This window comes from Harpia harpyja, chromosome 6 (genome assembly GCF_026419915.1).
Source record: "Harpia harpyja isolate bHarHar1 chromosome 6, bHarHar1 primary haplotype, whole genome shotgun sequence".
Lineage (NCBI taxonomy): Eukaryota > Metazoa > Chordata > Aves > Accipitriformes > Accipitridae > Harpia > Harpia harpyja.
This window is the reverse complement of record NC_068945.1, coordinates 35,797,543-35,822,939: the sequence shown is the minus strand read 5'-3', so window position 1 is coordinate 35,822,939 and position 25,397 is coordinate 35,797,543. Positions and strand designations below refer to the sequence as shown.

The window sequence follows — 25,397 nt, the reverse complement described above, 5'->3', positions numbered from 1 at the left end:
TGATCAGTAAAACTGCATACTTACCATAGAAAGTCAAATAGCCAAATATGGCAGTCATAAAGTACATCACAAACATGGCAAAAAATGAGATATTTGAAACCAACTGCATTTTTTTCTGTGAACGGCTGGAGAAAGAAGAAAAAAAGAACACATAAAAATGGTTGGGCGGGATTTTTCAATAGCTGTTTAAAAATGTATTAAGTCTTTGCATAAACATAGTAATTCTGGGGAGGCTCATGAATGCATTTTCATTTAGAACAGGAATTCATTGACAGCTGCACAAAGAAGAGAAGGACTGGGGAAACAGACCCTACTTGGGGCTTAGGTCAAGAAGTGGTGGGTCTGCCCCATGGGTCTGCTCCCTGGCCATACCCGCGTAAACAGAGTGAAGGGTGAAGCCGAGTGGAGAGGGGCGGCCCTTAAACACTTCAGTAACTTATTTAAAAGGTCAAAATAAAGGAAGAGTGAAATTACACAAAGGGAAAAAAAACCCCAAACGTTCTGAACGTTTGCAGAGAAACATTTGTGTCCCCGTGGGTGGAAAATAATGAAGGTATGCAGACCACTATAGACCTGTAAAATAGGTTCAGTGTAAACATTTCATTTTTAGATATTTGATCTGAAATATTCACACTCCGGTACCTAAACTTAGACTTTGTAAATCCGCACGGGGATGCCCTAAATAGGCACCTGGGAACCTGCTGAAGTCGCTTAAAACTCAAAGCACCCAGCAAGTGGCCGGGACCTGAGGGCACCCATGGGTCTGACCGACCCCGACCTCTCCCCTGGGTCTCCCCCCATGGCCCAGGACCCCATTGCGGCCCCCGGGGGCCACCAGCCATGTGGCAGCAGGGCTGGTCTCCAGCTCCCCACAGCCCTGCCCAGCCAGAGGCGTCAGCAAAACAGCAAAGGTCTTTTAGTACAGGCGAGGCTGAAAGTACTTTTTTTCCTGGTACCGCAACAGATTTTTAGTTGCACTGGAACAAATGCCGTTAGCTGAACACACGCCCCTCTCCTATGCCAAATAACGAACGGCACAGTTTGGCTCTCCCCAGGCTGCCGTGTACTTCCAGAGAAAACTCCCCAAGTATTGCATTATCCTCAACCTCCCTCACCCCCGCCCCAGCGGCATGCCTGGGAGGCCAGATTTCCTAGCTGACAGCCATGCTCGTTGGCTTGTTGGGTGTTATTAAAGCACATCTCCTCTGAATGGCACGAATGACTCAGAGCACCTCTGCACTAACATTTTCCATGTAAGGCAGTTCAAAACAATCGACTGGGAAAAAAAAAAAAAAGAGAAAGGCTTACTCTTTAAGTTCGCTGTAAATCGGGAGGACTGACGGGTGGCACACAAACGCAAAAGCAATGGTGGGCAAAGCGTACACGGTCTGTTCGGAGAGAATTTCAGGAAAGAAGTTAAGAAGACATATTTCCCCCAGCGGCATGAAGAAATGATCCGTGTTCAACTACCTCAGCTCCCAACTCTCTGGACTTTTCAACCGAACGTTGAGAGCCTTCAGAGAAGGCAGACGACCTGTCAATTAGCACGTACTTAATGAAATATGGAGAGCAGCGCTCTTTCAACAGGAGGACAAAGTCTTCGCGTTGGTCACGCGAGCACAGCCCTGACTCTGCTCGCAGAGCGCAGCTGCTGGTTTTGCTCCCTGGGATGGGTTTCCCTGCCCAGCTACTGCACACTGTCACGCGTAAAAGGGACGTGTGGTGGGTCACCGCTACGCTACCCTGCCTCGGCATGGAGAGGGGTGCGCACCCATGGCGCTAAGGCTGAAGTCCTGAAGAGGAAGCCCATATCCAGACTGTAAGAAAAGAGAAGAGGAATGCAGAACTTACAAATAAATGGATATTTCAAGGTACCAGACTGAGTCCCTTCATTTCCCAGGCCAACAAAAGGGCTAGGAGGGCTGTGGAGGGAGCATGCTTTTCCTTGGGGAAAGAGAGAGACCGTTACGTCACCAGGAAGCGCAGGAGGCCTCCGGGGGGGACCTCACCCCCTTCTCCACCAAAACCCTGAGTGGGTTTCAGTCCTCAGCGTACAGCCAATCTTCACAAATGATCTCATCGCCCAAGCACTTCCGTTCTCCCCAGGGAACGGGTATGAGCAGAGATCGCACAAAAAAACCCAGGTCCTCCTGCGAGGACAAAATGAGTCCATCCCTACATGCAGCTCTCCCCGGCCCGCTGAGATCTCCTCGCTCTGGCCACAGGCATCCCCTTCCCACAGAAGCCGTCCTGGGGTATGCCCCAGGCCCAACAGATTCAGTAAATATACTGGTTGCTCTCCAGCGGTCCTTCCTCACCCAGGCCTGTGCGGCCTCTTCTCCCTCACTCACAGCATGCTACTGTTGTGGAGTCTCCATCCATGGATATTTATTCAGAAATTGCCCGCACACAGTGCTGGGCAACCAGCCCAGGGTGGCCCTGCTTGAGCATGAGGGTTGGACCAGATGACCTCCAGAGGACCCTGCCAACGTCAGCCATCCTCCCGTTCTGTGAAACTGTCTCTCCACTCGCATACCAAAGTTGCTAAAATGATTGGCAAACTGTTGGCCCTGGGGGCAAATCACTAGAGTTCAGCTCCAGCGTGCCTAGTTTGGATGGATTGATCCTTCCGATCTGCCTCCATCGACTCTTGAGGCAAATGCTGACATTTACTGTAGGAGAAGATGACTGCCCTTCAGCGCTATCTAAAATATACCTACACCTAAGCTGCTATTGCACACCAAGTTAACTAATTCTTGGTGCGTCACACCAGATCTGGGCTGATGGCTACTCCCAACTAAAGACAAGTGCTTGGATTGGCTTCTTCAACTGAAGCTGGTAGGATGAATTTAAAAAAAATTTAATTTTTGCATGCATGTGCTATACACGCGCATTCCCTATGAATGCGACTGCGACACCCTGCGGACCCTGCCCTGCTGGATAAGGTGCTGTTTAACGAGCACTGCACCCCAGCACAGCTGATGGGAGCAATCCTGCTCCCACAGCTACAGCCAGTTGCTCTTTTGCATTCTCTTGGCACAACTTTCCCTGCAGCTGTGTGGCGATGGAGGAAAGCATCCAGCTGAAAGGCAATCGAATTTTTGCTGGATTAGCTTTCAACTGTATCCTTTTCACAATCCAGTTCACCATATGGCTACAGAAACACGTACCCTGTCACAAAGAAGTGGTTTGTGTGCAGGACAGAGGGATTACTTCTGGGCTTTGGATACAGGAACGGCTTACTCGGGAACTACAGCCTAAAGGCGCAGTTGCAGCACGGATAGTAAGAAGCAGTGGAAAGGAAAACTCTCCCAAAGAAAGCTTTAGTTGTCTGGTAGTAGCTCGGGCTCACAGCCTTAGCACATCTACTACCGGGGCAGAGCAAGACCGCAAGGAGGTACGTTCAGCACGGCATCTCCATAAGACTGGGCAAGGAGACCCGTTGTGCGTTCACCATTGGAGCACGAGTGGAAGCATGGAGAATCAGGGCCTACGTGGTGCTGATCGGATTAAGAACACGGGGTGTAGGTGCATATATTATGTGAATTAAAAATAAGTATTATAAAAAGAAACATACCTTGGAATTAAAGATAACATACTTTGGCTTACACATATGTTCATGTGCTGAGCTATTTGATAGGATAGGTGATGTTGTATTTAGCTCCGGTCCGCCACAGGGAATTTGAAACTTCTTGTAAATCACCTAGAATAGGAGTGGAAGACAGCTAATTGCTAACAATAATAATAAAAAGCAAATTAAAATGAAAACATCAGAGAAATGGTGAATATCCTATCAAGTGACTCTCATCCAACAAAGCAAGCAAGCTGAACTTACCACTACCAGGAAAAATACCATGCAGCTTAATGAGAATCCACTGGTATAGCCAAGATACCCTGAAAGAAATTAAACAGAAATCTCATACAAAATTATTTTATTGCCATATCTTGTTTTTTACTTCTTTTTGCTGCTTCGTGAAAAGTTTGAATGTATTATACATTTAATCTGTATCATGAGCTTCTGGGTAGGACGAAAGCCTGTCCTGTTGGTGTGGGAGTCTCCCACGTCGCAAGCCTCCTGGCTTTCAGACAGTCCTGAGCTTTGCCCTGACCGGTTTCACTTCCCGAGGGTCACCTTTACGGCAGTTTAACTAATTTTACTTTTGAAGGAGGCTGTGATAACTGAAGCAAACCTGAAAATGTGCAATTACAATCAGAACATGACCCAGATTCCCTGATACACTTCAGCTGAGTATGGGTTATTTTCTCAAAAGGAAGATCCCAATAGGACTTCAGTGCCCAAACTTGTAATATGGTTTTAAAAAATACATTGTGTACCTACTGGCATCTCTGGGGACTTAAACACATTTGAAAATGCAATCCTCTATACACGCCTTACTTTGAAGTCCAATACCTCCAATTAACCTCATCACTAAAAATTTTGATGCTGATAGAAAAATAAGTTATTTTTTGTAATCTCACAATTTGTGAACTTATTTTTACAGGCTACACATAAGACAGAATTACCTTATGAAGTGAAAACCCTCTTAACTATAATTTTTTAAATCAATTTCCACAATTGTTTGGATGAAGCTGGTTCATACTGAGTTCAACTGCTGTGACAATTTAGGCCTACTTGTTCCAAGATGCTCAAAACACAGCTTAGTCCTGGACCAGGGAGGCTGCTTAGATTACAACGACAGCACATTTTTTTTTGTTATAGTTGAGTTGCCAGTGTGGCTGTCAGTGGCATGATGTCTGGGCCCCTTTATTTTGTTCCCACAATGGCCATTTGCATCTTACCTAAGTTCTTAAGGAGACATAAAGGGAGGATTATACCAAACGTCACTGTGACAACAAGAATCCGCCCATCCACGTACCATGCCCTGTATAAAACATTAAAAAAAACAAACCAGCGTGAGCACACCTTAAACCCTTTCTGGTTTTCCTCACACTCAGTCATCCTCTTTGATTGCTGCAGTTACAGAACTATATTTGGTCTCCTTACCCTACAAGCTTCTACAAAAGGAGAGATGGGGGCCACATCTAAACTCTGTAGACTCTTGAATATCCAGCCCTTAAAACACAGCACTGCTCTGACTCAGATACGGCACATTTTCATAGTCACTAGACAAAATATCACCCTACTGCTGAGATCAGTGAGTGGGACAGAGAGGCAGAGCAACACCCTCCATAACCTGATATAACCACCCTGCCAGGACAAGGAAAGATCATGCAAAGGGCCACACATGCAGCACAGTGGGGCGGGGAGGGGGGGCACCACGATTTGTTTGCTAAAACACCTGGGCACATGCCTGGAGCGGCAAACCAGGCTCCTGCAGGCTGGCACGCACTAGCCAGCCCAGGGTTGTATCTCCTTCTAGCAAGGTGCTTTGAATCCTGCTGGAAAGCAAGAAAGGGGAGAAGGGACAGCATTAGTGATGTTCTGTAGGACCTATTTCCACTGCTCGGTCCAATTTAGTATGAAAGCCTGAGGAACGGGATCTCTACATTTTTCTCATGCACTACTGCACACCATATAACCCAGTGCAAAGGACATTTACCACTATAAAGAAATACTACTCCTCTATTAAAGAAGCTGGTTAAATGTCAAGGAGTGATAAGTGGCAGAAATCTAAGTATAATACTCTGCTGTTGTCATAAGCTAGATCAAAGAACTTCATACTACGGACAGTGCTTTAGGACCAAAATCCTGTAAGATGCTAAGAACGCAGGGAAATACATAATATCTTAAACTTGCACTGTTCCCAGTATCTTCAAGTGTTGTCTGACACTGTAAAAGACTGCATGCTATGATAAAAGGTTTGTATAAATGACAATTCTTCATGAAAATCTGGTGTGTGAAGAGAGTAACTACTGATGGCTTAACCTTTCATTTCATATCCATCCTCTTTTCCTTCCCAAAGTTGTCTTGGTTTTTATTAACCACCTGAGATATTCCTGTGAAAATGTACTTTGACAAACCTGAAGAGTATCCAATACTTAAAAGCTTTTATAAACATACACTTAAGCTTATCTACACAACGTTAAATTCTATAACCTAATCACCAAAATTAATTCAACTTACGAAAAAGATTCTTCTTTTCCCATTAGAAACTTTATGGCAGAAGGCAGCTCGTTTTTGACTATGAAGAGATAGCTCAACATTGCTGGAGGAAAAAGAAGATCAGTTTAGAAAATGGGTAAGATATTTTGCGGAACAAGTACAGAGAAGCATCCTGAACCTTTTCCCACATCAGCATCTGATGATAGAAGATCCCGAACTATAATTGACTCTAAGCTACTGATCATTCAGTAATACAGCATTTCTAAAGGGCTGTATGCGAAGTGTTAGCCACAGCTATACTGAGGAGCATGAAGATCCCAAGATGTCACCGGGAGAGATGTTCCTGGGTTTTATTTTGCAATACCCCTCATCTCCTTTACCTCCAACGTTCTGGAGAGATGTGGATCCGAAGACTATCATTTTCCCTGGGGTACCAAAGACCTGCTCACCCAGCTTTTCATACACCATGCAGCCTGCATGAAAAGAAACAAGGAGAAAGGTAACAAATACACCAGCGAAAGCCGTTGAGTCAAAACACTTACGATTCCTTTTCAGCTAACCACCCATCTGTGCAGCCATATCTGCCCTTTGCAAGTAAACAGAGAGCTCTCTTGTAATTACTAGAGCTGAAACTTATGTAGGAATGTTTGCTTGACGTCTATAAATGTTATCGTTGGCTACCAGTCACTTCTGAAATTGAAGCTCCTAATGAGGCTATTACACCCCTCTAATGAGTCTGTCTATACCCCTAGTGACACGTTAAGTTCTGGTATTCCCACCCTGGCATATTAGGTGTGCGCCCGCAATGAGAGTGACGTAGAAAGCCTCATCCCCAGACAAAACTCACTACAGCAGGATCCACAAGGAGCACTGGCAGCCTGGCCACAGCAGACACAGTACTGCGATCCTGCAATTTTACTTACTTTAACTAAACGATCCAAATGAGGGCAGCCACTGACTTACAGGATGATTTACAATTTCTAATGATGAAGCCTTAACTTCTGAATTCTCCATCTGGTATGGTTTTGGTAAAAGCAGGGAAAGGTGTGAATTATAACTAAAACTTCTTTTAAATATCTGTCAAGCTTGAGAAACTCCTCTATTAATTGGTTCGTGTTTCTGTTAAATGTTTTTTTCCTTGGCTGTGATTTAAGCCGTGAAAAAGACTGGACATTGTAAAGATGGTGAGATATGTGAGAACAGAAAGAGAAGATGTACAGATGATTTTTAAAATGCATCCCATTGTTTGGTTTTCTCTATATTTCCTTATAGCTGACATTTCTGCTGTGAAGCTTGTATAAACAGTAAGTTTGAGCTTAAATGTACCAGCAGCATAGAAACCAGGGCTTAGATTTTGGGAACTAACAGGGCACAAATGTGTCCACAATTAGGCATACGTACCTAATTTAAATAGGCAGTTGCTGCCATTATACATGCTATAACAGTAACTCACGTGTGTCCAAATTACATATTAAAATATCACAGTGTTCTTGTGCACAGATAATTTTAAAAATCTGCCTTCAGAGACTGCTACCCAAGGAAAGAGACTCTTGGGACTTCAGAGCACAGTGACATTTAACACTGTAGGTAACTTCTAATTTCTGTGGTTAGAATATATTTTGCTTACAGTTACACTTCTCTCTTATATTTTCTTCTAGGAAACCTCCTACTACACCACAAAGGCTATCAGGAATTTCACACTAACCATTAAAGCCAAACTGTGTTTCCAGGTAAGCTTCACCACAGGCAAAGATTCATTATATTTCATTTGCAATTAGTTTTGTAGTGCAAAGAAACTATATGAGCTGTTCCTTCTAGCTCACTGAAGACAACATTTCATGGCAGCAGAATTCACTCTTTGTCATAAGTTTTTTTTCTTTATAGTGATGGTCAGATGCTGTTCTCCATTGCCATGTCATAAATTCTTGTTAATTCTGGGCTTCTGACCCAAAATGTCTTAGGCCTTTCTCTTGTGTCAGCAAAGTGACAGTAACTACATTTTACACAAAGCACTTGGCCTTATTTGAGCACTTTTCACCTCTTGTTCTTTACAATTCTACTGAAATGGTATAACAACATCTTAAATTACCTGTTTCCTTTGAACACACCAACAGGAGATATATTGAATAAATAGACAGCAGCGTCACTGAAACCAAAAGCAGCCTACAAAAGAATGGAAAATAAAGCTTACTGTAAGAGCTGAGCTTTAACATTGCAATATTTCATGTCAGGTCATATTCCTGTTGATTCCGAGATAATTTTTATACATTTCTGGCAATGCAAAAAGCCCTGAAAATACATGTAATACACATGCTGTTTGCAGTTCCATCACACCACCACGGAGGTAGAAAGCCCTGCATGTAGAGGGATTCAATCAAGTAAAACTCAGCAGAGCTGCAGAGCACAGCCTGTTAGTGAGTTACACCTCCCCATATTGAAAGAAGCAAGAATAAAGATGTCTTATCAGATAGGAATTATGATTTAATCAGAGCAAGGATGAGCCAGGTATGTCCCTCACCACCCACTCTAAAGGTTTTTTTCTGGAAGCAGAGTAAAAATGTCAAAGGGAAGTCCTCTATTTAAGGACTTCCATAACAAATGGAAGCATCTTTTCCCAGGACATGTTTCATATGCTACCAAAGGGGTGCCCAGATGGCTTTTTATGTGCCTCCCAGTGCCCAAGGGGGAGGGCACAGGGAAGAGGAGGGAAGTTAAGGCTTGACTGGCTTCCCTTGGGAATAAAGGCAGAAACCAAAGGTTTATACTTTGTCCAGGTGGGAACTGGTGTTCCCTCACTGATGTCACTCCTGGTCTGCCGTGATCCATAATTTGACTTCACGTAGAAGAATTGCAGGAAGTAATGACCAAACTGTTTGTGTAGGAAACTTGCTGGCACAAATGATAATTAGTCAGTGCCGGAGGCTAAGTGCATAAAAACACATTTGCTCATTGCTCTATGTCTTTAAGCCAAGCACCATGTGCGCCTTCCCCTCCAACACTCTGACACACAAAGACCTGATGATGTTTTCATGATGTGTGTGAAGAGCATTCAGACAATCTGCTGGCAATTCCTCTCTTTATTATGACAACTACCCTCAGGACACCGAGAAAAACAAGCCTAGAATTTAACAGAAAACAAGCTGCTGCCATACATAGGCAGCAACACATCTTCTTCATAGGAATACATAGAAAGAACGGGATGAGAAGCCTCCTCCCCCCACTTTTTTAGTATTTTAGACTAGAAATTCTTGAGCGCCAAATAACGACCCACAAGTTTCTTGGGGCCGGAGCAGCAGGGAGAAACATAAAGAGGCGATAGGAGGAACTGTTCTTTTGCCAGAATGATGGTTGACAATAACACACGCTCTTTGTACAGCCCAAAGGGTGTTCCTCCTCGAGAAGGTGGGGAAGGGAAGGGAGATTGTGCTGGCTGAGGTCACTCTGCTCCATTTTTTACAGATTTGCTAAGCCCTGCTCCTGCCCGTGTTCCCTGCAGAGCTGTTACGCCCCTGCCTGCCTGCAGGCACGGTGCTCACAGCCCCTGGTGCTCGGCTGCTGGGCTGACTCACTTCCAGCCCCAAATGGCTCTGGCTCTGCATGCCAGCATCAAGTCTATTTTAATATTAAAAGCTCCCGTTTTTCAGGCACTGAGCTCATGGAGCCTTTGCAGCGGTAAAAATAACACTCCCAAGCAGCCAGGTATTTATCTGATCTGTTGTCCTTAGCTCCCCATAGGGTTCTTACAGAGACACTTGGCATTTTCATTAGCGCTGTATGAAAAACTTGTTTGTGTCAGGACTGTGGTATGGACAGGGATATTTGCGCCAGAACCACCCCTTGGAAAGGAATGAAAATGTCCATGCCACTCGCTCTGCACAAATTCAAAACAGAAGCAGGGGAGCTTGCACTGCAGTCCCAAATGCACTCCCCTACTTTTTATTTTGCCTGCTTTTAAAGAAGCAACCGGCACATGCACAAGTTACCTCCCCCCCCAACAAATCCAGAACAAACAGTTTAGGGCAGGGGATTGATACAGTGCTGGGAAGAACAAACTGCTCCTGCAATGCCACTGCTGTTTGCTCCCAGCTGCCACATTACCAGGTCAGCTGAAACCTGTCCTGTCCCCAGCCCTCTCTGGGGGGGCCAGAAGAACCAGTGAGGCTCCTGCAGTCACCTGCCTTATTGCACAGAATAGCTCTGAACTCTCATAAGGAATCGGGTGCAGGAAAGCACGGCAGAGCACGGGGTTTGCCACCGTATGGGCTCCCAGAGGGCTGGTCCGCCAGCCTGCCCTAAACCTGTGGAGGAGTTAGGCTGCAGCTTCGTGACTGTTTCCAGCCAAGCCTAGCAGGAGTGGCTGCAGAAAGCAGTGTGAAACTTCAGCTGTAGTCTCGTACTATACCTCATCTAACAAGCCCCTGTGCCTCAGCAGGGTTTTTCAGTTCACGTGCAGTGCCGGGCTAAATGCAGGCTGAAGGCACCTTGCACTTGGCCAGCCTGTATGTCTGTGCAACGCGATCCATCACTCTGGTCCTGGCTGTCCGCGATGAAACCACAGGCAGCGACACATGCTCCTGCCATCCCTCAGTGGCCTGGCCCATGTCTAACTTCCCAAACTTTTTGTGCCGTCTTTCTGCAGCAAGGTTTTCTCCCCTTTTGCATACAGGAAAGGATGCTCTTTGATCTAGGCTGTAGTTATCAACAATACCGGGATTAAGTTCCTCTGAGTTCCTACCTCAGTTATTTTGCCTAGAAAGCATGATACTTTGCTATGGCACTAAGTTACGCAAATAGGATGTGAGAGTATATACTCAGTGCCATGTTTATTTTGCATGTCTTATGCCAAGAATATAGGATCTGAACTGATCCAGGTGTACATGGCAGCGCACACTTCACGTTGCAGGAGCCTGAAAGCTGCGAGAGTGGAAATCAGGCTGGGTCTGCTTTGTTAGTGCTGAAAATGCTGCTTTAATTTTTCAGCCTCTGCTTTCTACTTTTCAGGGATTGTGCATGCCAATACTGGATAAAGCAACCTAGAAACATTTCAGAACTGTGCTACTCAAGAGCAATGAATTTAAGTGCTTCCTCATGTGCAAAAAGCAATGAAAGTATTGCTAGGACTCTATCTTTAATCGCTTGTAAAGCAGAAATGGTTCTAAGATCTACCTGTGATAGCAACAGCAGAACTATACATTTATGGGAAAAATGCACTGAATGAGAGTGTGAGAAAAAAATCTAATGGACTAGGTTTAACTCTGGGATTATTGCATGATAAAAGAACATTTAAAGCAGTTCAACTTTCAGGCGTAACTAGAGACACCACATTAGGATCCTGTATCTCCAAGCTTCAAAGGGGAAAGCTCTGCTAGCCTGGTCAGGTAGGTCCTGCTAGCTTCCTTACCTTTGATCTCAGCGGGCTGGTCTATCTCTAGGCCAACAGATCTAAAGGTATTATAAAGCTAACAAAAACAATTACCACTTTTAAATACACACAGTTAATTCTGTAGAGAATAATGTTGTTATTTACTTCATAAAATCTCTACATTCAGTTCAGGTTTGGCAGTTTTTTGTACAATGTGGTGGTACAGATCTACACACTCACTACTCCATACACTCACTACTCTGGCCAAGACGAGCCCAGTCACCATCAGACATTGTTAGAAGTTTCTCTGGTGTTCACATCACTGGTCTGATCTACTTCACTTAAAAGAAAGTGCGTTTTTACATCCTTTAGAGCAAACACATTTCACATTTCACTTAACTGTCATGAAAAACTGCTGAAAGAATGAGACAAGGATGAGATTAGAGAAAACTAAAGCATTAAGGAGAAATTGAGGGTGTTCCTTAGCTGAGACACTATTATCACAGAAGAGGTAACAAGGCTGAAGAGAAGTAACTTTTTTTTTTTCTGGTTACACCAGTTTTTGCAACTACCAGTCTGTACCCTCAGAGGTGTGCTTGTCAGAGCATGGGTAGAGTATCACATACAGGTTAGAGTACTAGGTAAAAAAAGCAGCAAAAATAAAATAAGTCACTCTGCATAACAAAGAGTTAAATTAGAGTCCAGCTACTTTATAGCCTAGCTTAGTGACAACACAATTATGAGACTTTGTACATTCTTAATGTAAATGGATTAACTCCTTGGATTATTCCTAGATTTTACCCAACCACAGCAAATTGTAAGCTGGCAGCGTGGATGTAGCTATCCTGGCACAAAACCCCAGAGCAGATGGCTATATGTACCGCTTTGGCCATCCACTCTGCTACATACAGGGCTCATATTATATATTTCCCAAAAACCTAAGAAATAACAAAAGTTCTAGATTTTTAGATTTGACATTCAAGAAATGACACCTCTTTAATCTGTAAACTCAATAACAGTGTTGAACAGTTCTCAAAGACTGTAAATTATTGTATTTCTTCCCTCAATGAACATTTATCACTGAAATCTTAACAATCACTTTTCACAATGAAACGTCTCATACTGCGATCCAGAATAACACAGAATAACACTGTGTCTTGCTCATTCACTGGCACCATTTCATTTTTAAACTATAAAATTCTCCTTTACAAAATGCCTCTTTTTTTGCTGGAGCTAAGCACTCTACCTCAATTCTTTTTTTATACTAAAATCTTGGCTATATTTATGTTGGCTCTGAAGGACTCTCACATAAGAAACTGAAGAAACTGTGGGAGTGAGATGAAAATATTATATGTAACATATAAAGGAATATAAATATTCTTTTTCTTGGTTAAAAAAAAAAGTAGTTATTGCACCATGCTTTGATGAAAGCTCTGGAGATCCTGTGACACAAATAAGAACGAGGTACTATCCCACTGCACCTATTACTACTGAATATTTCCGATGTATGTGTAGCTTGTGGACCATAGGAAAAATCCCTGGCTAGGCTCAGGTCTGTAGTAAATAACAGGGACTTAATTTGCTCTAGCATTACAAGTAGTGGCTTTTCCCCCCCAAAAAAATCTGACTGAAAAAAAATGTCTGAAACTTGCAGCTAACATTTTCAGGCTTGAATGCTGTACTTGATTACAGATGGACTATAAATTCCTCCGCTTGCTGGCAGCACACACATTCTTCAAACGCAGTGAAACTGCACAGAGATCAGCTACTCACCACGCGAATACTTACAGAAAAAGAAGAATTCCCGTGTTGGCCAAGGCAAAAGCAAGACCCAAAATCCCACTGCCCATAATAGCATTGCTGAGGTTGAAGACAGACATCCCCAGCGAAGTAGTTCCTGGGATCTGGAGAAGTAAAGACAGATGCATCAGCAACAGCTTGGAACAGAGCAGGGAAATGCATCTGTGCTTCAAAATCCACGTTTTGCGATATATCAGGTATAAGTAACTACTGCTCTAGAAACAACTTAATAAAAACTGGTTTGAAAGAGGAAAAAGTGTCGCTGAACCCTGCCACAGCTACACTCTGATTGCTGTCCTGTAGATTTTGTAAACTGATGTAAATGGTATAGGCAACACACAACTGATACCACACTTTCAGTATTAAACCCCATCTTTCACGCAACCCACGAAACATCTTAGGCCCATGATTTATATATTGTAAGGCCAATAAGGAACCACCAGGACTTCCTGCCTAACACAGGCCAAAGGGATTCCCTTGCCTCAACTTGACCAAAATGCTTGGGCTTTTTGGTTTTGGGGTTTTTTTTTAAGTGCTGAGCACAGGCAGTTCCTATTAGAACCTGAATTTCATTTATAATTGTGTGTGCCCACCGCTTTTGAAGACCATGTCTAAGGCCCTTCATATACATAACATACAGTTCATTTTGACAGGGAAAAGAACAGCAAGAGTCTTACATATTCATCGCATTTCTTCTTCTCCAGGTGGCTGTTTGTGAGACTTCTTCTGCTTTCTCGATCCGAAATAAACTTGCTGAAAGAAGTCAGAGGATTTATTTCCAGCAAGTGTTTAGAAAATGCGACCACATTAATTCCATGAGCAGCAAGTGATTACAAAATAGGCAACGTATAAAAACTGTATGCAAAAAGAGGTCAAACTCATAACTTTAATGAGCCAGGCTATGCTTCACTGATACCAGCGTGCATTGGGCATCAATAAAGGTAACATGAGCACAAGATCAGAATAAATGTATATATACAGAATGGTCTTTTAGGAGATTTAGTAAAGCAGCATAAATGTATATATACAGAATGGTCTTTTAGGAGATTTAGTAAAGCAGCAGCACCGATTTTGTGGACGGGAAAGTAATTTGTTTGCACAGACACTGAGAGGAGATACTTCTCTAGGTGTCCTGCAAGGTGTGACCGGTACCCCCTGCTCCCGACCCCTGCTCATGTGCTTAGCATAACTAACACCATTTTATCAGGCAAGCAGCCATTCTTCGTGACTGAGCGGGCCATGCATCCATTCCCTTTCCCTCGTTATCAGGCCCTGAAGGTCCTGTGAACCAAGCAGACAAACCAAACAGATTTCTCCTTTCCCTCCCTATTGGCCTCAAGACTCCTGGGTGCCAGCCCAATTACTCCCCTCCATGCCAGCCTGGAAGGTCCCAGGTACCCTGCCCACCCGCTGATTCTGTGCCACACTAATCGTAATATCCTGGTAAGAAAATAAAGCTTTAGTTGTAACTACAATTTAGTGCCGTCATTATTCTGCCAAGGATCCCTAAAAGAACCTGTCTGTCCCCTCAGTGCCGGGTGACAGTGCGGCACCCTACAAAACCCTAAATTGCCACCGTAGGGTGGGTACGGCTGGAGTTCAGAGGAGGAAGAGGAGCTGCACGCAGCCAGCACTGCCCGGACCATCGTGAACCGGGCGACCTGCTCTGTTGGTGCATCGTTCTGTGCTACTGGATTTTCATTTAAGTGTCTTCAAAATTCAATACTGAATTCACCATACTGCAAAATTAAACACTTCTGTGCAAGGAAACATGGAGTAAACAGCTTTTCTTTCTCTGCACCCTTTACTTGTTCTGTGTCCTTGATATAGCCACATTTAGGAACTTTCCGTCACCAGAACAAGATTTGCCTCCCGTGGCTGCGTCGGTAACCTTGGGATTTACGACACTTCTGATTTGGATGAGCTGTTATCTTCTCCCAGATCCTCTCTTCAGCAAACATTTTAGTTTGTGTAAAGCATTCTTTCAGATTTTCATCTTTTGAAGGTTTATGCACAATTACATCCCTGGCATCTTCGTTAATCCACAGATGGTTCTTAGGCTGCACTGGCTAATGCATCAGCCATCGTACGTGTTATGTACCTAACCAGGGGCTGTCACCAAGTGTCAGAGACCCTTTTTGCTGTAGGTAAATTCAGGTGGCCCTTCTTAAATTCAGACAAACAATATGCTGAACACAAAGAGCAGCACCGCTGGCCTTTCCCCACAGCTGGGAACATCTACTGGCCGGGGATGAGTAGCTCAAACCGTGACTCAAGACTGTGCATCGCTTAGGTACATCCAGCGGTATTTAGGCTGGTAATATAACCGTGAACTCATAAAGACAGAGCTCTATCAAACTTCCCTGCTACCCTGGTTGTGGCCTAATTACTAGCGATATATGCTAACACAGCTTCTAAGCGTATGCCAAAATCACGCAATTGTAATGCTGCTGACTTGGCTTCCACAGCTGGCGCTCTGGGCCCTGTGTCTTTAACATTTTGTGTACTACATACACATTCTGAGTCTATCCCTTAAATCTGGGCATAGCTGGCAAAAAGTATGTAGTATTTTTGACGGTTTTGTTGCAACTTTGACTCCTACCCGTTGGTCTGCTTTGACTTCCTTTATAACAATAAAAACCAACTACAGGCTTCTCTTATACTTTTTAAACTACTAACTTCAGCAACTAATTTGCTGCAAAACAGAGACACTGTGCCAGGTTTACCAGCCCTAACGCAGTTGGAATAGGTGGCTGAACCTCTCCCACTGTTTTAGGAAGTGAAAAGCAATCACTTCTAAGATAGACTGATCCAAAATTAACTTTCCAAAGCTCACCGTGTACGTATTTCATCCTCATGGAATAAAATCTCAACCTGATTCAGAGCATGTGCTTTTTTTCATGTCTGTTTAAAGCCCATCTCTTGAACGCAGGCAGCAGAGTGTGAACGGTTTGAAAAAGACATTCCAGCTCTCTCTCGAAACACCCCGCAGGCAATTTGTACGGGCAGGAGCACAGAGAAGAGTTTTGTCTCTTTTGGATTTGTAAGTGCTGCTGGGAACATCTGTGGACTTTGCCTTCTTCTGTCATTTATGGAGATCATGTGTCATTTTAGATTTTGTCAGAGTTATGATAGAAGTAACTAGTCTGCTCCCCCCACTTCTCCTTATCCCTCTGCAGCCAGTCCCCCCCTTAATAATTACAAAAATAACAAATTTGTAGATACTATTATTATTGCCACCTGGTATTAAAAGTTTGATGAAAATTATTGTGAAAGAACCAATGCACGATAAAGACAATACTTGAGTAATATTGCTTGAATATAAAGTGACCATGGGACTTTCCATTAGAATACTTTTGACAGAGGAAACAGCTTCTGCAGACCTGGCACCTTCTGTGGCCAACAAACACATTATTTCCTTCTGGATGGGACTTAAGAAAACTAGTCTGATTTGATAAATTGATCCAAACTACTTTCTTTTGAGTTAGTCCTACATTAAAATGGACTGGGATTGTTGTCCAGCCTCTCATCTCCTATTGCAAGCTCGGCTCCTCATCCACCCCACATTTACCTCACACTGCACATTTTTCTCCATCTATGCTGTGTGATGTGTACGGGAGGGCAAAGTCACACATGGGGCTCCCAAATCACGGGGTTCGTTGCATTGAGCCCAGCTTTTTTACGGGGTGCTTCCCAGTACCTGCCTCCCAACACCAGGACAGCTTGCCCAGAAAGCTCCGCAGTGATGTGGTGGTGGGAGATGGGGGGGTCTGCCTGATCCGGAGGCTGTGCTGCATTTGCTGTTGCAGGCAACTTAACCTGCAAGTCCAGACAAGAAGGTTGCCTCGGGACCACGCTCAGTAGGTCGTACAGACGTACCATATAACAGCCTAAGTTTTCCATAAATGGAATGTATTACTGAACTGAAATTAAAAAAAAAAAAAAAAGTAGGGGGAATGTAATCCAATGGATTCAGCAGAAACAAATTTTCCCAAGATTTTGCTTTTTATAACATTTTTTTTGTTTCAGAGTGGTTTTTTTCCCCTATAGCATATGAGAGGAAACATATGTTGGAATACTGGAATTTCTAGTTAAACCATGACATGCATCTGCTCTGCTTAATAGAAGTGCTTAGAAAACGAGCTATTCATTGTCACAGAATGTTGTATGTTTGACCTCTATAAATATGACACGAATGAAGTGAAATGACTGTTTACTCCAGCCTCTCCCAGCCCTCCCAAGGACTAGAGGCCACTGTGACAGGTGCTGTGGAAATGCGCAGTCGGATCGTCTGTGCCATCAAAGCCTTCTGACTCCCTGACAAGCATGAAATCCATTTGTGCTGTTTGTTGTCTTCATTTCAAATACTTTACTCATCGTTAAAAGACATAACCTGTTCTTATATGTTTCTGCTTTCCTGCTGTGTTTCCTACATCACAGCTGATTATGAACAGCTTATACACAACTTTTCAGATACACTAATAAAATACCCTGGCCAAAAAATAATCAGCTCATCCTTGCGATGCATGAAGCCTCATGGTTGGCTTGGAAAGAATTTCTTCATCTAATTCTTTTCCTGGTTTGATTTAGTGCAAAGTAGAAACTTAGTCTTATTGATAAAGTGGTTTTAAAAGGACCATATTTAACTATGGTTTCCAAATTTAATTTATTAAAGGACTTAAATGAAAAATGTTTGATGAGGGTGAGCTAACCATTTTGGCTAAGCAGAGTTATCCAAAAACCATTTAGCCATCTCACAGATACGTTTAAACATAATTCAATTAAAGTAATATTTGACAATGCCTTAAACATTTGTTAGGGAAAGCTAGTTTTGCCAAGATGACAGAACTTTATCCTTAGGCAGCTTCTGAAACAGAGCGCTAACTTGAGCAATGGCAAAGATTTCCAGGGCAGGCAGGAACAAGACGTGCAGAAGAAACCTTGGTCTGACTTACACTGTGAACTTGGACCAGATCTGGGTATACCTACTAACAACCTTGTCAACCGAACAAGGGGTGCTGATAACTTACTAGTAGCTGTAAACCAAGACAGGCATTCAGCCAGCAGCTTCCCAAGAGCACTGTCATAGTTACAGGTAAGGAGTAAGTCATCTAAATACTGGTTTACAGTTATGTGCAGAGGTGGCAAAGTTTTATAGCCAGGATAGATGGTTAAAAGTCACCAAATCCCTGTCCGGATTTGGTGCAAGTCTCTTTATTGATATTCCCAGAAGAATTTCAACATCTGCATTAAAGAAAAACCCCTCCCAATACAGCCCCTTCCAAACAACATCCCCTCCCTCCCTACAACTGCATATATAAATGCATATTTAGGCCCAGAAAAGGCTGGAAGTCCAAATGAAACTAGAGAATTCTTTTCCAAGATGAAAAAATACTTGGAGTTTACAACCAGACCTGGAATCAGCCTCTCCCCTGTCTACCTTCTCCAAAAGACCCTTAAAAACTCTGCTCTAGCTGAGCTTGAAAAATTATGCACTGGGAGAAAAAAATGTTTAAAATGAAATAGAGAGTGCAAAATCAAACAGGTGGAAACAACAACAAAAAAATTAGTTGAAAATTGCAGATCTAATCTAAAGCTCAAGTGAAATCAACAGAAAAAGTCGCACTGATTTTGATGGACTTTGGAGTTTCACAAGGCCTCGCATCATGTGCCAAGCAGCACAAAATGTGTTCTTCTGTATGCCTGTTAACCTCTTATTCCATGGAGACAGGGCGTTTGCCAAAATAGCTACAGGAAGGGAATAACCACATCCTTTCGGGATGCGTTTGGCAGGGTCTGCCCGCCTGCTCATCCCCCATGCCGGTGTGGAGGTGCTTGCACCGGGCAGTGGCCTCGGGTGGCTCAGCCCCAGGGGATGCCAAGCACCAGTGCCAACGTGCTGCTGCACTGGAAGCTGTGGTCAGCATGAGCTGCCTTGAAACTCTTTGTTTTAGACATGGATGGGAACATGAACACACCGGGATATAGAGGGGGAAAAATACTCATGCACGGGATGGATGAAAAAGTGGCTGTCCCGTGAGCACCTCGGCAGAGGGATAATAGACAACCGTAATGGGCTGCATCCTACAACCAAATGATGCTCTGCAGAGGAAAAAAAGTTCTCCAGAAAGGAATGGAGAATTGTGGAATATGTTCATCTGCCCTAAGAGCCAGAACAGTAATCAGAAATTCTGCCTCTGAGTTTCTGATGCTCTTTCCTCACCCCGCTTTTCTTCTTCCCTTTGCAGGCAGTCTGCATCTGACCCTGACCTTGCCACGCTTATGATGCTCTAACTCCACAAAGCACATTGTGACCACAGAGGATCAGGCACATACGGCACGCTCCTTCCCCACCCTCCATCAACATTCACTGAAAGATAAAGCGCTAACAGGGTTTTTTCCCCATAACAGTTACTGGTGGCACCAGCCAAAGCGCTGGGGAGGCACAACCAGCTCGGTACAGCCACTCCTTCCCTCAAGGACATAAATGCTCGGCAGGCTCCGGGAAGCAAATTTACCACTGTCAGCCCCTGAGCTCCTCGCCTTATGAAGTGAGCCAGCAGGAAAGCAAGCAGGTTCATACTGGAACTGTTTTGTTTTGGCAAAGTTGGAGGGTTTGGTTTTTTTTCTTGCTCTTGCCTTTTCTTCTCCCTTTTTTTTTCTTTTTTTTTTTTTTTTTTTACACAGAAGTGGTTTGCATTTTGTTTTGGCACTTTCCATCAAAGCAGTTGCATCAGAAAATTCCTGACCAGCTCTAATCTTCAACAGTGCAGCTGTACTGCGGTCGCACCGCTACACGGTGCAGCTGGTGACCGCCCCAGGACTTCCCCCGGGGGGGGAAGGCCCCTGCTCCGTCCCAGGGTTTGGCTGGCTGCTTTTGCTATGTGCACGGTATGGCCAACGTTGGGTGCCGATTCCTGCACGACGTGCCACCAAGCTCCCTGTCTGCCCGCACGGCCGCGAGAGCCACACGACTTTACCCTCACATGGGAAAAACCAGCTCTTACTTCTGTTTTTACACTAGAAAGTGTGAGTTTGTCCAGGCAGGCGGAGAAGCTGCTGCCAAAAGGAAGACAAAAAGGCAAGAGAAGAGGTTTTTAAAGACCATAAACACAGGCGACGGCAGCCCAGCAGTAAAGGAGCAGGATGATATGCCGGCAGAGGCTTCCCAGCAGCACCAGTGCCGGGCAGGACTGGATCCCCACACGAGCACCAGCTGACCAGTGTGCTCCACCTTGGTTTGCGATATTTGAACAGGAAGTTTGATCGAAAAACAGCTTCTTGTTTTACAGCTCACAAAACCCAGACAGGGTCCGTCAGCAGGTCTCTGCTGTGAACAGGGCAGCTCGGCACCTGTTGGGGGCTGGTGGAACAGGCTGCTCTTTGGAAATGACTGTACAGCTCATAGGAAAAGCCGACAGCCTAATAATTTAAGCAAACCTAATGATTTTCACCCATACTGATAAATAGATGCATTTTTTTAAACTTGACATGAGTTATGTATAAGTCTCTGTTTTACCATCTTCTTGCCATCCCTGCCTCAGGGAGCGACAGCCGCTGCCTGGTTTATCTTGCCGAATTGTGAAAGTGGTCGGGGACTACGTTTGCTGCCAACCACACCAGCTGTAAATCCCCAGGAGCTTGGGTGCACAGAGGTGGCCAGGCAGGTTAAAATTGTCATATCAGAGATCAAAGGTCAACAAATTATGCCGTTGGCCTCATTATATTAATTATTATTGCTTCTTTGCTGTATCCAAGCAGACATTTCAAAATGTTGGCTTTTTGCTACATTATATGTTTGTGCATTTTATTAGACTAATTTGAAAGATTCAAAACGATGAATAAATTGCCACTCTGTTTGCTTTATCTGCTGTTGCAGCCTATGCCCAACAGATGTCACATATGAAATTCAAATTACATCTTCAAATGGAGCATGACTTGGTAATGAATAATTCAAGACATATACTGAAAATTAGAATGCTGTTTTTAAACAGCGTGTTTCTTAGCACAGGCAGCGTCAGTGGAAAAATACTCACCTATTTATCTGGCCATTTTCCACCTCTGTGAAATCATTTGAATCATTGCTGATGTTATCATCTTCAGGGACAGTCATATTCTGCAATTCAGTCAGTTCTAATCCAGCTTTGAAAGGCATCCTGGGTGAGGAACTGTACCTATCCAAGTGTTTCTCCAAATATTAGTGTTTGGTTGGTATCTCGTGAGTAAACTGCAGCCAGACTGTCAGCAACCTAAATAAAACACAAGAAAAAAACCCAAGATGTATACCACCAATAGCAGGCAATATCACCAGAAGAAACGAGTGAAACCTGGACAAGAGGGACCGTCCTCAGCAACCAATTTTGTATTGTTAGAAGGACCTCAGGTTATATCCTAAATGCATTGCACAACGGTAGTAACCTTATACGCCTGAATGAGATCAACTTCACTAACCTTATAAATATACCTGGTCCCGCAACCAACTGCTGAAGACAGTACTTGTATTTATAAACTAGTGAGCGAACCAATCCTATTTGTTTCAGGAAAAAAGGTTAACCACCTACAAACTGAGGAATAAAACTGATTTGCTTGTCCAAGTCCCTTTTTGATACTCTGTGTTTGTCTTCTGTATGTTCTCCATTCCTACTTAAAAGTATAAAATATATTGTGTCCGTGGTGTTGCTAAGTGGATGGAAGGGATAGAGTTATCCCAGTGCTCTGTTCTACTAATAGCTGTAGTCCAGGTATTTGAATATGTTCAAGTTTTTTGGTAAAGAGGATGTGCAGAGGATGCTTTGTGTATGGTTAAACTTACCCTGAACAAGGACAGAAACAGACAAAACCAAATCCCTAAGCTCATGTATCATAGGAAGAAAGAGTAATGTATATCTTGTGTCAAGCAGTTATTATCTAGAGATCGGGTCATCTCTCCTCTGATAGGTGTGTTGCATAAGAGCACCAAGAATAACACCAAAGGCAGATCAGCCGAGTCTGCTACAGTGACATATTTCCTCATCAGCAATGCAAATCAACCGAAAGACCAATATTTTCCAGAGTCCAATCACTCTTCGGCTGAGCTACAACTCCAGCGTGGTGCTGAGGCAACAGGATGTTACTCACGAACGAGCTCCTGCACCACAACTCTCTCAGTTCCCGTTTTGTGAATGAATCTCCTGCAGTATTGCCAAACGACTATTCACCCAGGGGTACTTGGTGAATGCTCAGATGCCAGATTAATTTGGGGATATTTTTAAACTCCCAGGGCTACCTCAAACCCATCCAACTGCTCGCATGCAACCAAAGAAGCAGGAGCATCCCTGGCTTTTGCAGGGCACTACGCCGAGGCAGGAGGATGTAGTTCACTCGTTCAGTTATGACATCTGCCTGTTTCAAATTAAGTTTACAGGATCCAATACTTCTGGTTTATACCACATCCCCACCACGCAGAAAAGGCCTTTGCAAATGAGCAATTTTTCTTCCCCTGTAAATACTTTCTCAGAAATGTAGTTTTAAGGTTTACGTGTGCCCTTAACATTTCCTCAAGAGCCCAAACCATCCAAATTTCAGGTGCAAAGTTTAAAGGCTAGCCTCGAGGCTTACAGTAGGGCCGGATCTGCTCTTTTCTGCTGAAGGAGCAACTAAGCACGTGGTTACGGTGGCAGACGGGGCCTGGTACAGCCTGGTGCGAGGATGGTGTTGGCGGGGATGCGAGCTGGGTCCTTTTCAGCTCCTCTGCGGAAGAGATTTCCACTACAGATACCAGGAGAGCGACCGCTCAGGTGTTAAAATGTTGGCACAATTAAAAAAAAAAAAGTGGATTTAGGCTGCTGATAAATAAATGCAGACTGGCAAGCAGAGGGTGGTTTTAGCAGTGACATTCTGGAACAGTCTTCCCGGAGGCTGCGGGGATAAAATAGTCTACCTATTTTGGAAGAGAAGCACGATCTTTTTATAAAAGGATAAAGCCACAGGAGATGGCGACTGCTGAGGTGGCAAGGACCGAGCCCGCTGAATCCTGAAGCTTCTTGTGACCATGAGTTCCTAAAATAAATAATTCCTTAATAGACCTGACAACCTCTGTACCGAGATCTGTATCCCCTGACATTTAAAAACCCGTGTAAAAAAGTGCATGTAAGATTCAAGCAGAGAAGCTTTCCCTTTGGGCGCCATTTTGCGTCATGGTCCCCCAGGAGGATTTTCAGAAAATGACATCGCCTGTGCTCAAGAAAATGACATTGCCTGTGCTCAGTAGATTCCCCGTTAAGTGTTGCAAAAGCAGGTGCTGAAATTAGCACTCCTGTGAGGTAAATGGCGTGCTGGGGAGCAGACTTCGCGGCTCGCTGACGTGCAGCTCCCGCTTCGCCCTTCTGCCCCTCTGTAGCTGAAATGCTGCAAGGCCGGACCGGCAGGAGAACGGCTGGCTGGTTTATCTACAAGGAATCTTTGCGGTGAGAAAGTGACACCCTTTTTTTGTCTTAACCAAAACTCTGATTCTACAGAAAATGGATTGAATGAAGACGCAGGGAAGCCTCAGTGCAAGGAGTGCCAGCTGAAGCACCACAATCATTTCAGCAGATCCCAGGTTTCGGGCAGATGAGTTGCTCCTGAAGCAGCGTGACACCAGGCACACCTCTGAATCTGCCTCGGAGTCTCGCTAGGTTAAGTGATTTACTAAAAAAAACCAAACCAAACACCAAACAAACCCCTGAAACCAAAAAATTGTTGAGTGAAATAACACACTGCACCTCCAAGTATGAGAAAACCTGATCTCGGCACCAAAACAGAAGGAGGGTGAAGAGAGAGCGGTGGGGCTGGGGACTGAAACTTTGACTGTCACAGCATGAACTCATCGCAAATCTTTGGCACAGGATAACCACCTCATCCTTAGCACCTCCAGCTGTAAAATTAGGATGGTAATAGCGACAATAACACTCAGTTTGTGAAGCGCTTGCAGATTCAGAGGGAAAGGGCGATGGAAGTGTGATACCTGGAAAAAAACCACTATGCAAACTGCAAATTTTTTGCCAAGATAACTTTACCTTAGATATATACAGAGCAAGCCCTTTGTCGCTGCGCATCACTCTAGGCACCCTCCACAGTCAGCGGAGCACAGGTGGTGGCATGAATTTCACCCCCAAATCACCTACTTTAAATTTCAAGTTCATGGATGCGACAAATTGCGGCGTCTAAATAAAATCTACGGTCCCAAAGGGTAGGGTTCACGTCAACCAGCTTTATTCCCTACAAGTCGAGCATCACTTGGCCTCTTGGTGCTGCCAGAGGACAATCTGCCCTGGCCCACGGGAGGGGTTTGCAGCCACGCTGTGCTGCTCTCTGGAAATGCAATAGCTTTGCTCCCAAAGGGAGCTTCGACGCTGGGGATAGCCGAGCTAAGCAAGTCGCCACCTCAGGTGTAGGTGCCACTAATGCCGTGGGAAGAAAAAAAAAAATTTGCTTCGACTGATAAGAGTTCACCATATGTTGATGCTGAGCTACCTTGGAAGCAGCATGGTAATGTTTGTACTTTTAAGGCCTTTTCATTCAAGAAATGTCATGAAATAAATGCAAATAAGAATGCTACATTGGCAAAAGTTCCTAGACTGAGCTTTATTCCTAACTCACATTGAAAGGCAGTAAATAATCATCTGAAGAGTGACTGTAGCAACCCCAATGACTTCCAGTCACTGTGCCTACTACTCTGCCCAGCCTTCAACCTCCCAAAAAGGAAACTTCCAGAGACCTGCCATCAAACCTCTCTCTCCAGACACACACACAGTAAATCAACAAGAAGAAACAAGAATTTTGTTCTTACTTCAAACTTGTCTACTCGGATGGGCAAACGCTCCTTCCTGAAGCAGGAATCATCCTGAGAGAAAACCAGGAAAGAGCTAATGACCCTTCTAAAGGAACCTCAAAGGTCTGTGTCTGGTAGCTGATCTAGCGCTTCCGTTTAGCAGAAAAAGCACTGCTCTGGCCTAGGAGCTTGGCTTTCTCTTTAAACATCCCATGACACGTCTTGTAAAAACCATTATGCATAATTTATTCATCGTGTGTTCCTTGCAGAATATGGGAAAGATTACAACTGGTCAGAGACTTCAGAAGGAGGACTGTGAGATGACACAAGAAGATAAAATGAGTTTATTTTTCTCAAGGACATTGAGACCTTCACAAGCC

At 44.0% G+C, this 25,397-nt stretch overlaps 1 protein-coding gene across 3 annotated transcripts in view; it reads right to left on the bottom strand.

The window, feature by feature from the left end:
- SLC38A1 (solute carrier family 38 member 1) overlaps window positions 1-25,397 on the bottom strand; it is a 41,657-nt gene that overhangs the window by 11,548 nt on the left and 4,712 nt on the right. For all 3 annotated transcript variants that reach the window (XR_008235451.1, XM_052788742.1, XM_052788743.1), the window contains exons 2-12: window positions 21,263-21,475; window positions 13,904-13,979; window positions 13,215-13,330; window positions 8,154-8,227; window positions 6,445-6,537; window positions 6,086-6,167; window positions 4,801-4,883; window positions 3,836-3,894; window positions 3,578-3,703; window positions 1,309-1,388; window positions 25-125 (exon numbers count right to left, since the gene is read on the bottom strand). Coding sequence is in view for 2 of the 3 variants with exons in the window: in XM_052788742.1 (XP_052644702.1) it covers window positions 25-125; window positions 1,309-1,388; window positions 3,578-3,703; window positions 3,836-3,894; window positions 4,801-4,883; window positions 6,086-6,167; window positions 6,445-6,537; window positions 8,154-8,227; window positions 13,215-13,330; window positions 13,904-13,979; window positions 21,263-21,381 (1,009 nt within the window). In the remaining variant the exon portion in view is untranslated. The remainder of the gene's footprint in view (window positions 1-24; window positions 126-1,308; window positions 1,389-3,577; window positions 3,704-3,835; window positions 3,895-4,800; window positions 4,884-6,085; window positions 6,168-6,444; window positions 6,538-8,153; window positions 8,228-13,214; window positions 13,331-13,903; window positions 13,980-21,262; window positions 21,476-25,397) is intronic.